At 38.8% G+C, this 18069-nt stretch overlaps 2 protein-coding genes across 4 annotated transcripts in view; both read right to left on the bottom strand.

Moving 5' to 3' along the window:
• Window positions 1-17528, bottom strand: part of brsk2a (BR serine/threonine kinase 2a) — a 197544-nt gene extending 180016 nt beyond the window's left edge. For all 3 annotated transcript variants that reach the window (XM_060886621.1, XM_060886623.1, XM_060886622.1), the window contains exon 1: window positions 17126-17528. In XM_060886621.1, coding sequence (XP_060742604.1) covers window positions 17126-17219 — 94 coding nt within the window. In that variant the 5' untranslated portion in view covers window positions 17220-17528. The remainder of the gene's footprint in view (window positions 1-17125) is intronic.
• The window catches only part of thg1l (tRNA-histidine guanylyltransferase 1-like), a 427208-nt gene that overhangs the window by 223640 nt on the left and 185499 nt on the right, over window positions 1-18069 (bottom strand). The gene's annotated exons all lie outside the window — the stretch shown is intronic.

The following is an 18069-nucleotide window of genomic DNA, read 5'->3' as shown; positions in this document are numbered from 1 at the left end:
ACGTAAACAGTGGCTATTCCATTCCTGAAAGAATAAAATAACTAGAACTAAAACTACGTTATTCATGTAAAGTGCATTAGAGCTGGTTGTGTTTGTGTATCTACGTCAGGGCTCATTGATTTTAAGCAAATAAATGATAATGACTATTTTGATTCCTACTGTGATTGTGATTATTGGCTGTGATTAACACTCATTAGTACATTTCCATTTGCAATGAACACACTATGACTTCTTAAGCATGCCAGAATTCTGACACGATGTTTGATAGATCTGTGTCGGATTAACTTAGTGAAGTCCTGTACGCACACCTGAGCAATGCTGCGCTTGACTGCCAATGCACGGATTTGCTGCTGTGGACATGTTGCAAGATGAATAGCATTCATCACTGCTTTTCTGTTGAAGCCAAAAAAAAAAAAAAAAAAAAAGAAAAAGAAAAAGAAAAACCCACAATTTTGATTAATCTGCAATTAATCATGCAACCCTGATGTGTGTGTTTGTGGTGAAGCTGTGACTTCACTCTAGGCTCTGGAGCTACACCCACTCACGTTAATGACACACCCTGTGGCTACCCTACGCTTTCATATCACTGCAGTCCCATTAAACGTGCAAAGTACACAGATAAACACACACAGGCAGTGTTTTTTACTCTTCATAGTGTGACGGATTATGGATTAACCAGTGAGAGGAACAATGAATTTTGTTACAGTTCAATTCATTTTAAAAGATAAAGCCTACAAAATATTCCAGTGTTCAGATAGGTAGCTAAGTGAAGAAGACACATTAATTTAATCGAACAACATAGCGGTCGAGATAAATACGGCCAGGATGTAGCTATAAATGCCCCAGGACATTCACACACCGCTTTATTTAATATATGTTAAAAGCTTCAATAGTATTTGAAGCAAGGGCAGTCAGTCAGTGAGCAAAAATGCTTCTTGTAGGTTGGTCCACTATCACAAAAACTATTTGTGGTGTCATATTTACACAACATCACTTTAGGTTTAAACTCAAAGTATAAGTTTGAGTTGTATTTATGTATTTATGTACTTATATTTATAAGTAATCATTTTGTCTATTTTCATGAAATGCTGCTGTTTTCTTAATCTTAAACAGCAGACTATATATATATATGTTGTTGGAATTGTACAATTTTGTAACATTTTCAGGCCAAGCATAACGCAGGATAAAACAGTAAGCATAACAAAATATAGATGGCAAAATGGATGGATGGATGGAAGGATGTTAATATTACCATCCTGAGGTCTAAAATGAAAAAAGGTAGAAAAGGTCCAGGAAGCTGTCCTCATTAACACACACCTCTTTTCATATTTCCTCACCTAAACCCTCAAAGGACTGCTGTGCTTACTGATGCCATGCTAAAATATATTATACAAGAATTAAAAACTGCATAATCATTCTGAATATAATACAGGAATGCTGTGGGATAAACAGGTTTTTGGAAGTCCTTCATGAACACTCCCATCGCTATTTATAAAGCATAAAGTGGCTAAAGCAGTTATTTATCATAAACAACATCACCTCACCTCACCAGCTCCACATCACACCACCTGGTCAGTACAAGCTCACAAGGCTTCTAGCATAGCCAGGTAGTTTATCAAAGCTGGTAATTGAAACAGTTTGACAACACCGATTTTTAAAGCCTGAAAATGCACCAATTAAACGTGTTAAAAAAATTCATTGTATGAATCATGCAGAAGGGCCTTGAGGGGAAGACATTTGGGTCGAGGTGATAATCGAGTAGCACAGTGCCAGATAAGACCACGCCAGTCGATTGAGTCCCTTAGCCCTGAGCTATAAATCTGAGCAGTCCATGGAAGGGAATTAATGAATGGGTGGAGACACAGGTACAACTCCGCAAGCCGTAGATCAGCACTCCCAGGGCATTCTTACAGGCACTGGGAAGATGCAACAATTCAAACTTGTATGCGTTTTTGCCATTTCCTTTGAGTTGCAAGAGATAACTAAAAAAAATCTGTGACATAAAATAAAGCAATGTAATCCCTAGGTAAGTCATTGCTTTGCAAATTTGCGGGCATTAAGAATTAATGAGGTCTTTATGTTTGGTGGCTTATGGCCCGAAATAGTAAATGATGTAGCATATAAAAAACATCCCCAAGTCTGTTTGGGAATGTTGTAAGGTTGCAATTTAGTGAGGAATCGGGCTCTGCAGCATTTTGGGGCTGACCTAAACACTGAAACACACTTCATCTCTTCAGGAAAAGCAGCAAACAAGCTCAGCAGAGTGCATTTAGGAGGCCAAAGCAGGCCAACAGCATCTGGATCTCTTCCCGCTATCTTTAAACATTCAAGAGTTGCTTTGTTTTAGACTCCAGCAGGGAAGAAGGTCTTGGCACCAACACACAAGGCCTCCGCTGCCTTTTAAGTCGTCAATACCTCAACCCCAACCCCCTCCTGCACCCCCCACCCACCCGGCCTTGCTGATAGAGTCACAGCATACATCTCAAGCGACATATAAAACAGCAAAATGGCTGTCCAACTTTACTGTATATAGTTCCTATCATCATTTTTTTTCTTTGTGTGAGGGGGTCCTGTGTGTTAATAGCATTCTCTAAAATTCAGCTTTCTAGCTGGTCAGACATGGTGGATCATTTTGTAACCACGTCCCAGTAGGAGGCTTCACACCAGTCACCCACATATTTCTGCGTTATCTCTGGAGTCAGGTGAATGCAAGACCTAATTGAAAGATACAGTTTGATTTATGCTATCTGCAAAAATGCTGTATTCTTTGGCTCATCTAGCCAAGAGTCATGTTGAGAGTTCCCAGCAGGAGAGTTGCACAAGCAGCGCCAATCACAAGGGCCCCCTGATACCAGGAAATTTACCAAGATTTCTATGCCGTGGGTGATTATTCTCTATTTTGCTCTGTATCAGCTACTCAACAGATGTAATTGGCTCTACCCTGTGATGTGCTGTGACCAGTTACCCCTGTGTACTTAGGATAATGCAGCAAATCTCCAAGCAAGAAAAGAAACCCTGAACTTGAAGTTCATCTTTATAAAGAACAGGAGAAAAAAATGAGGCATGAGCTGATGCTCTCATTAGTCTGGTTACGATACGACAGGCTGTGTTGTAATGAGACACAGAAGTCTGAAGAAATGAGTACAGAAGCACTGTACGAATCAAATGAGCAGCTCCCTGGCTGCAAACACACTCAGGATTTTAAATAGAGCGGGGTGATGTGGAATAAAGATAAATTGCTCCAATTCCCACATCTTTCAAACCTGTAAGAAATTTGCAATTATGAAGAGTGAGAGTCATATTTCTAATTTAAACGTATGATATTTTTTAGAACACCAGTAAACAAAACTGGTTTAAAGTACGTAATTTCTGGTTTATATATTTGTGTGTGTGTGTGTGTGTGTGTGTGTGTGTGTGTGTGTGTGTGTGTGTGTGTGTGTGTGTACTTACCATCGACTTTATTAAGAACACAAGTATGCTTAAACATTCATGCAGTCAATTAATTCATCTAATCAGCCAATCATGTGACAGCAGCACGATATAAAAAGAAATCATGCAGATATAGCTTCAGTTAATGTTCACATCAAAGTGAATAAAAACAAAATGTGATCTCTGTGACTTTGATCATGGCATGGGTTTTGGCACCAGAAGTGCTTGAGTATTTCCCTAACTGCTGATCGCCTGGCAATTCCACGCAGAGCAGTCTCTACAGTTTACACAGAATGGTGTGCAAAACAAAATACACTGAGTGAGCAACAGTTCTTTGGGTGGAAACACCTTGTTGATAAGAGAGGCAAAATGTTTCGAGCTGCCAGAAAGGATATAGTAACTCAAATAATCACTCTTTACAACAGAGATGAGATATTGACATGTTGGCCCTTGCCTCTATCTAAAGTGAGCAATGCAGCAGTGCTTAAGTGCATGAGTCTGTCCAGCACCACACCTCCTTGAAGCTTCAATTTTAATACTAATAGCTCCATCAAGGGCATTGAGCTTGTCAGCTCATATATCACATACTAGCCAAGCCAAGATGATTGCCAACCATGAAACTGTAATGCATTTGCATTCTGAACCTCTGCATCTAACTGCTGTCGTATTTCCCATTAAGGACACTGAATGTCACTGAAAAATGGTGAATTTGATAAAAAGCTCTTGATCTTTTGTTTTTAAGTTTTAGTTTTAACGTTAACTGAGAAATCTCACTGATGTCTGAAACCAGTTAAAGTGTTTTTCCTATTAAGCATACAATAACTGCACCAGTAATGCCCGTCAGAGTGCTAACTTCTCACAGGAATAATGGAATAATGAAAATACAGCCCTAACCAACAAATTAGCACCAACAAGCACCTCTCAAATGTTTTGACACAAACAGACGGAATATTGCCCTAACTAGAAATTATTGGCTTAATGGACAACAAAACAGTAGCTATAGTTGTGTTTACTCTCCTGAAGATATCAACAACTCTCTGGCATATGAATGCCTAGTAGTGAGACACACACTGGATGTTGTTTATATACATCAACAGAACTATCTTGAAAGGGATTGGCAAATGTCAGGGTCAAATTTTACAGTGTGTGTGTGTGTGTGTGTGTGTGTGTGTGTGTGTGTGTGTGTGTGTGTGTGTGTGTGTGTGTGTGTGTGTGGCTGATAAACATCGCTTTGCGATTCAAATGTAAAGTGCACATTGTTATTCAAAGCTTAAACCTAGACTGTGTCCTTATATTTATTTACAAACATATACAAAGTGCTTCACTGTTCAATCAGTGGTATGGGAAGGGTATTTGAGACAGAGAAAGAGAGAGAGAGAGAGAGAGAGAGAATTATTCAGAGAGATAGAACAAGATACAGTCAGAGAAAGAGAGAGAAAGAGAGAGAGAGAGAGAGAGAGAGAGAGGGAGAGAGAGAGAGAGATTCAGAGAGACAGAACAAGATACAGTCAGAGAAAGAGAGAGAAAGAGAGAGAGAGAGAGAGAGAGAGAGAGAGAGAGATTCAGAGAGATAGAACAAGATACAGTCAGAGAAAGAGAGAGAAAGAGAGAGAGAGAGAGAGAGAGAGAGAGAGAGAGAGAGAGAGAGAGAGAGAGAGAGAGAGAGAGAGAGAGAGAGAGAGAGAGAGAGAGAATTATTCAGAGAGATAGAACAAGATACAGTCAGAGAAAGAGAGAGAAAGAGAGAGAGAGAGAGAGAGAGAGAGAGAGAGAGAGAGAGAGAGAGAGAGATTCAGAGAGACAGAAAAAGATACAGTCAGAGAAAGAGAGAGAGAGAGAGAGAGAGAGAGAGAGAGAGAGAGAGAGAGAGAGAGAGAGAGAGAGAGAGATTCAGAGAGATAGAACAAGATACAGTCAGAGAAAGAGAGAGAGAGAAAGAGAGAGAGAGAGAGAGAGAGAGAGAGAGAGAGAGATTCAGAGAGACAGAACAAGATACAGTCAGAGAAAGAGAGAGAAAGAGAAAGAGAGAGAGAGAGAGAGAGAGAGAGAGAGAGAGAGAGAGAGAGAGATTCAGAGAGATAGAACAAGATACAGTCAGAGAGAGAGAGAGAGAGAGAGAGATACAGAGAGATATTACAATGTAGAGAGACAGAGAGATTAAAAGATATAGAGAAAGAGATACAGAGTGATACAGCAATGCAGAAAGACAGAATGAGCTATGGAGAGATAGTTAGAGAGAGAGAGAGAGAGAGAGAGAGAGAGAGAATGGGCAGTGTTAATTGAATGGTTGGTATTTGAAGGTGCACTCTGCTTGCTCAGCTGGGCAAATCCCATTAGCAGCCAGTGAGATCTAATCACCCTGCATGAAATTATTAAAAACCTTAGTGAATCGCTCCATTCCAGCTAGTTAAAGGTGACACCCAGTAATACGAACAGGCTGAGAAAAGATCCTTCAACACACACACACACGCACACACACAGAGACACACATACGGACACACACCTTATAGCCCTGAGGCCAGAATGGCTGAAAATTTACATCAACCCCAAAAACACACACATGGTACATTACACACTCATCCCACATGAACAGGCCTGGGGTTGTCATGGAAACCAAAGCCACATATAAGAGACCGATGACCAATATTCAAAGTGTTCTGTGTATTTATTTATTTATTTTTTCAAGAACAATTTACTTTAGCTGACTGACAAACATGATAAATACCTGAAGCATTTTCAATTTTACCCAAAACACCTTGTTGTTGTTTGTTTTATTTCAGATACATTTAAAGTTAGAAAAAGGCAAAACAATAAAATATATCTCTCACCAGAAGTCATCCAGAAGCAGACCCCAGACAGGAAAGGTTTACTTCCAGGTGAACAGAACTGTTTCAGTGTGTATTTATTGGCATTATAAAGATTTTAATTAATTTATGGTATTAAGCAGACACCCTTATCCAGAGCGACCTATATATTTTTTATTTCAATTTATACAAATTGAAGGGTTAAGGGCCTTGCTTAGGGGCCCAACAGTGGCAGCTTGGTGGACCTGGGATTCAAACACATCTAATCAGTAGTGCAATACTTTAATCACTAGGCTACCACATCCCCCACATTCCTGTGCATTCTATTTACAGAACTCACTTGACAATAACTGTCATAGATTAAAGATTTTATACATTAAAGTAAATGTTATAGATCACGTTCTAATGAAATTATTTATTTATATCCAAATCTTATACCAAACCACAAAGAAATTCCACACACATTGCCATGGAAACACCCAACACACCCCTAAATCTTTCAGCACAGAAAAGCTATAGAAATAAAAGATTATTCATTGTGTAGCATCAAGCTCGAAACCAGTCACCCAATCATGACATTTTCATGCAGTGTGTCCCAAATTACATGTCCATGATCATGAAGCGACTCAATCAATGCACAGGTTAAGGTATATAACCATGCATGAATCCTTATTCCCAAGCCACCGAACATCATTTCTAGTTCATTCTATGATGAAGTACTGTATGGACGCCGTTAGGGCTGATTGAGCAAGCTGCCTTGGGGAGAATAGTGGAAAACCTGATGATATGTTGAAGCACTGAAGGAATCTGGACATATTTCTGCTGCATCTGGTTTAAATTTATTTAAAATGTATTCCGTAAGAAGGTTACAGGTAGAGCTCTGCGTGTAGAGCGTCACTATTCTTGGAGATAAATTTCGTTATCCAGGAGCCGTACAGATGGAAGATGGCTTCCAATTGCACATAGGATGAGCTATCAACACAATGCTGTCCCTTTTATTCAGTAGAGATCTGCATGGTCATATGCACCTGAGCACAATTTAATGGTTTTGCTGTTGATGTAGAAGTAAAACTATTAAGTTACAAAGTTACTAAGCATGATAGAAAACAGAGCACATTAAAAAATGCTCTTCTCTGAAAGTCAAAACACTCATATTGCATCCAGAGAGACTCCAGGTATGATGACGACACAAGGGGGGGGTATTACATTCTTAAGAATGAATGTCCTAAATCTCCATCTAAATGAGTTTGGATATCCATCTGTGCTTAACCAGTGGCTGGATTCTCAGTGCTGTGAGAAGACTTAGCAAGTGAATTAGCAAGTAAATTAGTCACAGTATGGAAAGCATTCCCATGGACAGGCAACAGACCATATACATCATCCTGCAAAAAAAAAAAAACAAAGCCAGTGCTATACGTAACTAGAACAGCTTTGTGCATACAACTTGCCTGAATCGTTCATTTATCTGCTTTTTCCTTTGCAGTGGATCCAGAGTCCATCCTGAAAACACCGTGGGAGGCCGTTCCATCACAGCACACCATGAACACAAACATTCACACCTAGAGCCAATTTATTACAGACAATCCACTGACCAGCATGTTTCTGGAAAGTGGGAGGAAACCAGAGAACCTTCATGATCGAATTAGGAACCCTAGAGGACTGAGGTGTCAACACTACCCACTGTGCCGCTGTGCCAGCTCAAACACATAGACTTTTCCTAAAATTGTTTAATGCAGTGAGTGTTCGTCTCTTTCTTTTGCCCCTTTCTGACTCCTCCAAGAAATCACAAATGAAGGAATATTACTAGCTTCTTTATATATAACTAGCTTCTTTATATATGATGACTGATGATGATGATGATGATGATGATGATTAAATATAAAACCATTGTAACCACGGTTACCAGCAGAAATTGGTACTTTGTGCATGTAACTAATTAAGTAATTAATTTTTTTACATAGACAAAAATATTTGCAGTATTTGATCTACATTAAACATCTTATAAAACCAAGTCAGGATTAGTGAGCATGATACGGAACACTCGCTGAGAAGAAATGCCAATCAATATTACTTGCGCAGATCTGGGCATGAATTCTCTGCTTAATGAGAATTTAATGAAAAAAAAGGACTCTTCTACACTGACCACCTTTCCAAATCCTAAAAAATAGCAATTAGCCATTTTTTTTGTTTCCAAACTTCCAAACAAAATTCAAGATTTGTTTACCTTAGAAAGAAGCCACTTTAGTGAAAGCCAGTACAAGTCAAGAATAGAGAAAGCTCTAGATTAGACATGAAGGATGCAGCCAAGCATTTCATGTTACAAACTCAAAGTCATTGAGCATGATCAAACCCATTCATTAGCATATACACATGCAGCGTGGGGAAAAAAAAAACAACAACCTAATGTGGAGACGGGACAAGCAGCACAGCTCGGTGAGCACGGAGCAAATAAACATTTGATAGGGTTCAAATTGAGAGAAAATTGACCGTGGCAGCCCCTTCGTTCTGCAACAATTCTGCCAGGTTTCCTAGAATTGTCAGAAAAAGCAGCAGGGCAACATGAATTTGTGACACGGTGCATTACCTTTAAAACAGAATCCAAAATGACCTGCCCACACTCTCACCTCCCAAACATCTTTAGACAGATTTCATATTCAAGTAGGGCCTGATTGAATAGGAACAGAATACATGCACCTATAATAATAATAATAAAACTAATAATAATAATAATAATAATAACAACGATAATAATAATTTTTTTAAAAAGTATTTTTCTTCGTTAATGCAATCACCATTATTGAGCATAATGACTTCACCCAAAAAAACGTTACTCTTACATTTTACATTATACTCCATTGTGAGTGAAAATAATCCTGTTTAGAGGGCATTTTAAACTAGAACTACAATAACTCCACTCCAAATAATACTAACATTGTAAATAATAATAATAATAATAATAATAATATTAATAATAATAATAATAATAGTACACAACAAAATATGAAGCCTTATTTGTCAAAGGGGTTGTGATTTAACATGATGGAGCCGATAAACACTCAAAGAATCCAGTCCATAATTTTAACTGGGCTTAAATTGCACTCTCTCTCTCTCACTCATTTTCTACCACTTATCCGAACTACCTCGGGTCACGGGGAGGCTGTGCCTATCTCAGGCGTCATCGGGCATCAAGGCAGAATGGATACACCCTGGATGGAGTGCCAACCCATGGCAGAGCGCACACACACTCTCTCATTCACTCATGCACTCACACACTACGGACAAATTTCCAGAGATGCCAATCAACCTACCATGCATGTCTTTGGACCGGGGGAGGAAACCGGAGTACCCGGAGGAAACCCCCGAGGCACGGGGAGAACATGCAAACTCCACACACACAAGGCGGTGGCGGGAATCGAACCCCGACCCTGGAGGTGTGAGGCGAACGTGCTAACCACTAAGCCAACATGCCCCCGCTTAAATTGCAATTAATCATTAATTAATGATGGAACCCACATTTAATGACTACTATTAAAATATAATTAACTTCCCAACCAAGTTCATAGTCTTAGAAATCACACTGGATTGCATCTATCTAAAGTCATCACCCATTTTATTAGGAACACCAATACTGATTCATGCTGATTCATGTAAGAACCCATCAGCTAATCAGCAATCGCTGTGAATTTGGCGATGGTTTAAGTAGATCTTTTCCTGTTTACGCTTGAGATTATGTGTTGTGTTGCTTCTACATGCTTGGCAGATTGTATGAATATGAACATGTGATACATACGTTCCTAATAAAGTAGCCGGTGAGTATATAATGACTGTAAAGGCAGGCTATTTTAGAAATGATCAGATAGCAATATTTGATGTTTACAGATAAAGACAGTTAACTTTCTGACTACTGATCTATTATATATTTTGAGTTAATGTTTAACCAGTACAATATACTGTATACAATATAACTTATACAATATAAGTACAATATAGATAGTTTTTTTTCTATCATGCAAAATTAAATGCTTAATTAAATAACAGGAGAGTTGTCAGTAATGATGCTATATGAGATTTACTGCTATATCAATATTCGACAGTTCTATTACTGAGCCTAAATTTCTGGATTTCTTTGGATGTGTTATACTGAACGGAAGCACAGAGACACTTAACTACAGAAATCAGATTTTAAAAAAAGGATATAGAATCACGCCATCTCATCCCAAGCCTAACTCAACCTCACACAATCCCCATTCGTGTATAATCTCTGAAGCATAACACAGTCCAGACATGACAGAGCAGCAGGGTGGAGTCTCTACACTTCATCTTACTCAGCATCCTCTCTTCCATGCTGCTCCATATGCGCTGTGTACATTCAGAGCCTCGGTGGTGACCTGCCTACAACAGCCTGCAGAACTATACCACACATCACATCCACCACCACTACACTTCAAACACGCTCTGAGTTTATGAACAAATACTCAATTAACTGCTAGAAATATCAAAGTAATTGATATTGCAACAAAATGCGACAAAATTGAATGCAACAAAAGCATTACTGGATGTCAGGCCAATATTACAGATAGCTCTACTGTAAAAGCACATGTTGGATGGCTAATGGGGGTTATAATTCAAACTTCCACAGGTATCACAAGTGAAATTTAACTTTAATGGAGTATTAAATCAGAGTGTTAACGCGGGTTTTTCACTAATTTTCCCCCTAATTTCCTCGATCACCAACCTGCCAGCTCTACCTTATCATACAGCAGATACCAGACTCTTTACATGCTTCCTCAGAGCTACGTGAATCCAGCCATGTGCATCTTTACAAACTGCTATTCATACCACACACACACACACACACACACACACACACACACACACACACAAACAGAAACGTTAACTACCCTCTGCCACCAACATACTAGTAAAGACTTTTTTCATTGCAACTTCAAATCTGCAGTAATTTAAAAAAATTGCTTTGCTAAATTTACTTGATATTGTGTTTATTTCTGCAATCAGAAAAATCGTGAAATCCTGGACAGACTGAGTATAATAATCAGTACAGACTCTCATCCTAAGCACTGAACATAATGCAGAAATCAAGCACACGTTCCATGCGACTGCTTCCTCTCTAACAACTCAACTCTGTCCTCAGACTAAATAAAGTCTATAAAAGAGTAAACATGGGAACATGGTAAAAGAGTGAACATGTGCTTAAATACCTATTTGAGGCACCGACATCTAACTACTAAAATCATGATTTGGGTTTTAGTAGTCAGATATCGGTGCCTCAAATTGGTATTTAAGCACATGTTCACTCTTTTACCCTGTTCCCATGTTCACTCTTTTACCGAGAACATTTCCCAAACACACCAAGGTGAGCTGCTGAAGCCAAGCGAATGTTCATCGCTGCACGTAAAGCTAGCATGGATAAAGCGTATTAGCAACCACGCACGTGGCGAGGATCAGTCCAGCCGCTTCACCCAGAGAGAACGTTTCATCGTTAACAGCAGCCTTCTACAGCTCAGGTCAGCTAATTTATTAGACAGCTCGAATGCTATGAGTGGAATATGAATGCTCTGTGTTGATTGTCTTGCAAATGAATATCAAGGAATATAATGACCGAGGAACCTTAACGCATGAATGAATTGTGAGCTCAAAAAGAATAGACTTTCTCTGGCAGTGTATCTCACATCAACTCACACCAGCTGCCCTAACCACCGGAGTGTACTGATTTCTCCTCAGTGCATTCATCATCATCCAATCCGAAATGAAATGGTATAGATCTGTACCGCTGCAACAGCTGTAAGAGGTTTTATTGATCTGACTCACTGATCGGCAGTTATTTCTCATAGTCAAATTAAAAACTGCCTCCGTGCAGAGACAGTGAGCTGAAACCAAGACCTGAACATTCTCATACAAACTGTGTCGGTTTTCAGTTGTTGTTTTTTTTTTTGCTTTTTTAAACCCACACCAAACGTATCATAACTCATAGCCAGGTATGACACACAAGATAAAAAAATACACACATTCCTATTGGATAGTCAAATAAAAATAGTTCTGGGAGCCTCAGACTCGACAGTTAAATTACACAGTAGGTGTAATTTAACTGTCAGGGGAAAAAACTTTCATTTTCCTGTCAAGAACAGCCATATGAGGTGATACTGATATAATGTTATATATAACTTATGCAAAGAATTTATAATTGTGTCCTTTATTAATAATTGTCAATTGTGGTGTTGATTCTCTCTAAAGAAAAGCAGTCAATTAACAAATAAATATTTTAGTGTTAGTTAAACAAAATCAGTATGATTTAAGATTTATACAGTATTCCATGTTCTAAAAAGATTTAATATGGAAATAAGAGACACCAGAAAGTTAGAAGTATCAGTTAAAAGAAAATATTTTAGGTCTCGGTTTTATTACTGAGTATATTCCATAGAAATTTGGGTAACAGGAAATGTTGGAACTGGATGTTATAACAGCACATCTTAAATCTGTTTTATTCATCTTATATCTCAGCAATGATATATAATATAACCATTGTTTAACCATTGATGTTTAACCATTTACAATTACATTTAATGTGAAGGGTCTATGAGACAAATTAGATGCTGTAATTATTATTGCAACTATAAACAGTTCCCTCAAAGCTCCCACTTATATTTGTTAAATAACAACATGTGTAATCTACTTATTATGTGTCTTTGGTTATATGGCGTGTTGGCAGAACAAGCTCCTGAGAACGAGGTGTTACTATAGAAACGGGGAGGTGGTGACCCAACAGTTAAGGCCTGAGGTTACTGATCGGAAGGTTGAGGGCTCAAGTCAAGTGTTTCCAAGGTACTGGACCTTAACCTTCTCTACTCCAGTTGCACTATATCATGGCTGACCCTGTGCTCTGGCTTCAGCTTCCTAACAAGTAGAAATATGCAAAGAAAAGAATTTCGCAGTGCTGTAAAATTAATGCCTTCTGACCTGATATATGTGCGAATTCAACCGCTCTGTGGTATGAAGTATTTATTTGTTATATTTTTAAAAAATCCCCATTATAAAAACTTGAGTCTCTTCAAATCTGACTCATTATAAGTTGCAAAAAGCCTAATATTATTAATAAATAAATAAACCACCACAAATAAACCACCAGAAGGTTCTGCCTTGTTTGCTTCCTCAGTAACTTGTGCAAATAAACTGTCTAGACAACAAAGTTGTCACGGAAGACCCAGGCAGGCTTTACTTTCAGAGAGCCACATGGGGTTAATTGCTCTTGAGGGAGCCTCCTGCAGAATCGCCTGCGCCGAAGCACAGCCAATGTGTCAGGGCTCCAGCTCCAGTACAAGCCAAAAGCAGCCATGCAGGACTCAATAAACCCTTCCTACAAGCGCTACTGCACATGGACAGGGAAAAGGGGGGAAATCCAAGGATGTCACAAGTCGTCGTTTTATGCCATCAGAACTTATAAGGTTGCCGAATTGCTTGTGGTAGTTAATGCTACAATTATAGATGAGTTACTTAGTTACTTAGATAAGCATGAATATGTGGCTTCAACCTAAAACAGTAATATCAGTTTATCGCCAAGTCAAGAGCTGAACATATTAAGAGTAAGAAGTACTTTTTTAAAGGCAAATATATTCTTATTGTCAAAGGATATGCTTCTAAAAACCATATGCACACATAAACATGATGCTTTCAGGTAAATAATTCTTTAACTCTTTAAATGCACAATAAACCTTAAATTCCTCCTCAGATTCATTGAGAAACAAAGGACAAGAGACTAAAATCTGAGGATTTGTGAAAAATCAGACCAAACTGTATACAAACACACACACTTTCTATACAAACACACAATGCATAGCAAATATAATTAAGAGCACATTAAAGTGTGGGTTTAAATAAAGCTGAGTGTGGAATAAGTGTGAAAGGAAAAAAACTGGAAGTTAAGTAATGCCATATAGTAAAATTGATCCAGGAGTGAGACTGGCGTTCCCTGCTACGTACCGAGGCCATTAAGGTCAACAACAACTGGTTAGTGGATTGTGCTCGTCTGAAGCAACCTGTGATTAAAGCAGCATTCATAGCAGGTATGCTGACAATGGATTTCTATATCAAAGCCAGGCAAAATTTTGTATTATTAGAAATAATTACCTAGCAACTAAAGACAACAGAGGGTTTTTTTAAAGCAGGGTGACGTTGCTTTCATTTCTGCCTTTTTTTCACATCTTTGCTCAGTGTTTTGTCTGTATTTCAGTGATCTGTTGCGTATGTGCACTGAGGAAAAGAGTGGCAAGAATTTTCATTTTAGGCACTTAGCAATAAATAGTGGAAATTGTGTTCCTGCTGCCTCTTGAGCCATGTGATTTTAGCACGGGAGATTACAGGCATGCTGTAGGATTTTAATCACATAATGACTGCAGCATTGTACGAGACCGGAGATCAGCCCAGGCCAAATGCTCTATACTATAAAAAAACAGCTCTACAGTACATAGCAAGAGTCAGTCAGCAAACCATGAACTGCACGCACATCAAATAATCTGCATATTATACATAGCATTTTCACTGTGCTGCAGCTCTGTAGTTTGCCTGTTTATCATGGTTAGTGTGTTAGATGTGTATGTGTAATTAGTTGCCATGCATAATTCTGCAGTATGTACAAAGGCAAGAACATACAGAAATAGACATTGTAAAGACAGGGAGAGGCGCAAAGTCGAGGTGTCAGTCACAGTCACATCCACAAGCCTCACCCATGTTTAACTCCTCCAAGCTCCCAACATACAACACTGGATATATAATACACATATAATGTTTAGTACACATATAATAGTGTAATAACTGTTTTCTGGGTTTGCTGAGGACTAAACTGTGAGAACGACATTTTCAAATTCAAATCCAAGGACTTCATGGCAAAAGTTTATTTTAAATTTAGTTTATAAGGTAATGTCATGAGGGCACAATGGCTTACTGTAGTGGTTAGCACGTTTGTCTCACAACTCCAGGTTCAATCTGCTCTCTGTGTGCAGAGTCTGCATGCTCTTCCTGTGCTATGGATGTTATCTAATACTATCTAATATACTACCCCAGTCCAAAGACATGCACTGTAGGCTGACTAGTATCTCTAAATTGTCTATGGTGAGTGACTGTGAGATTGTGCCCTGTGATGGGTTGGCACCCAGAAAATGGATGGATGGATGGATGGATGGATGGATGGATGGATGGATGGATGGAATGTGGTTTCATCTGCAAGAAGACAACAAATCCAAAGCAAAATGTATAATCAAAAGAATGTATAGCAACTAGTTATACCTTAATATGCACATTGCATATAAAAAATATATGTCAGATCTATTACACTAAACCACAATGCATGCAAGCTTTTGCACTCAACTGTAACCCACTGAAATAAGAAGCTACTCAAAGAGCAGTTAAATTAATGATGTAAAAAAACCAAGCTCTCAAATTGTACCATCTACAGAAAAGCACTTAAACATGAAGTGAAGTTAAACTCCAGGACCATAACTGAAAACCCCACAAATTGGATTTTTTGTTATTTTTCACGTAAACACACTACTTAGTGGCATTATATATACAGTACATTTATATGTTGGGAGATGAGAAAAGAACAAAAAATCTTTTTTTGAAAGTGCAAAAGTGTGAATCCTAACAAGAGCCCAAAAACTGGTTTGGGAAACAATATCTTTGGGAACTGAAGCTGAATACTGATCCAGTAATGGATAAGTAGAATGAGATGTACTGATGCAGGTGTTTTAAGTCAGTGTTTTTCAGTCATGGAGACCTCCTGAACTTTTCATTTGGATGCTTTCATCATCGCACCCTTCTTTGTTTGAGGAGTTGAGCCAAGCATGTTAAATCAGCAAAACGCTAATATATTGGGACCACAGGAACATAGGAACCGCAAAGTTCTAGACTAATCGCATGCAAGACAGCAGTAATGAATGATGTGCATCAGACTCTCCAGTAAAGACAGCACAAAAAACAAAAACCTACCCTCTTTATCTTTGTCTGACTCAAGCTCTGGTCTCGCCTGGTGATCTAAGGCCAAATGTAAGCACCAGAGAGGACAGATGGAGAACCCTGCCTTCTCCCATGCAGGGCCACCGGACAACAGCCCAGAGTGTTGCATCACTTTTCTGCTCTCACAAGGTCACCATGACTAATACAGTCTGATTTTGGCCAACGTGACCACAGCACATAGATCAGATTAAACGATGTGGCAGGTTCACCAACCCAATCCACACAACATTGTGTGGCATGGCAACAAGGTAACATGAACTATTTCAAGTGCACCACCAAGGTATTGATCACTTAGGATATGGATAAGGCTTTGCATTTAAAGCAGCCATCGCTGTAAGACACAGGGTGTAAATAAAAATAAATAAATAATAAAGTAAAATAAATAACAAGGGCAAGTTGCAATTCAGCATCACATTTAAGGGTTGCGTGCCTGGGATGAGCTTATACATCCTCTCTCTCACACACACACACACACACCCACACACCCACACACACACACACCCACACACACACACTTATACACACATATATGTATATATATATATATATATATATATATATATATATATATATATATATATATATATATATATATATATTTATATATATATATATATATATATATATATATATATATACAAGGAAATCACCACAAGGCAGCACTTCTATATAAAACTGATCACACTGTTATCCACTTGAGTGCTTCTGTACTAATGAAGAAAGAAAGAAAGAAAGAAAGAAAGAAAGAAAGAAAGAAAGAAAGAAAGAAAGAAAGAAAGAAAGAAAGAAAGAAAAACTTGAGTTTTAATGTGATCAATGTAAAAAAAAGAGAACTGCTGTTCTGATGATTAGATGTAAGGACCAACCTGTCTGTCCTTTCCCCAGCGTTTTCTCCAAGCGGTACGGTCCCACGTAATTGGCATGCTGGGCGGCACTGTGTTCTTTCCCGGACGAGGACATGGTTGTTTCCTAAAAAGAGACAGAGGACAGAGTGATCCTCTTTAATCTCAGTTGAGACGGATGATGATGATGATGATGGTGGTGGTGGTGGTGATAGTGTCCTATTCCCGGTTCCGCTGCGTCTCTGCGCTCCTGGCGCTTCCACTTTAATGGATAGTTTATATTGTTGTTGCTGTTGTTGTTGTTTTATGAAATAAACTCAGTGTGTCGATGTGGCTCGGATCTCCTTGGCAGTAGCTCAGTAGCATCAGCAGCAGCAGGTGAACGGAGTGTTTATGGTCCGAGGAGCATCGCGTACGCGCCTGATCTGCTCGCGTCCTCGCGGCTGCTGAGACTGTGGCTCCGGGAGGCAGCCGGTCTCCAGCGCAAAGGGTGGTGGGATCGGCCGCAGTGCTCAACAACTATTGGACGAGGAGTTCACCATTCATAAAACAGCGTTACATGATTGACTCTCGAACGCGCCTATAAATGAGCTTGTCTATTTGCCGCAAAACACGAGTTGCTGGTGCAGTGCTGAGGACTTCTGGTGCACATAATGAGAGCGCGTATAAAATATTCACCCTTTTCCCTTTAACCAGAGGTTTATTGATGGTCACATTAAAACAGGAGGCTTAAATGTACAAATGTAAGATAGAGAAGAAGGAGCACTAAAAAGGGAAGATGAGGGAAAGAGAGAGCAGTAAAAAGTGCAAAGGAGCAAAGTAGAGAAATGTGCAATGTTTTTTTTTTTCTCTCTGCAAGTGAAACTAAAATATTTGTCATATTATTCAAACATAGCAGTTAGTGTAAATAATTAGTATTATAGTAGAATAACTGTTAAGAAGGTTAACAAGCTTCTAGACCAATAGAA

Source organism: Tachysurus vachellii, chromosome 14, assembly GCF_030014155.1.
Source record: "Tachysurus vachellii isolate PV-2020 chromosome 14, HZAU_Pvac_v1, whole genome shotgun sequence".
NCBI lineage: Eukaryota > Metazoa > Chordata > Actinopteri > Siluriformes > Bagridae > Tachysurus > Tachysurus vachellii.
Note: the sequence above shows the minus strand (reverse complement) of the source record. Positions and strands in the feature narration are given on the sequence as shown.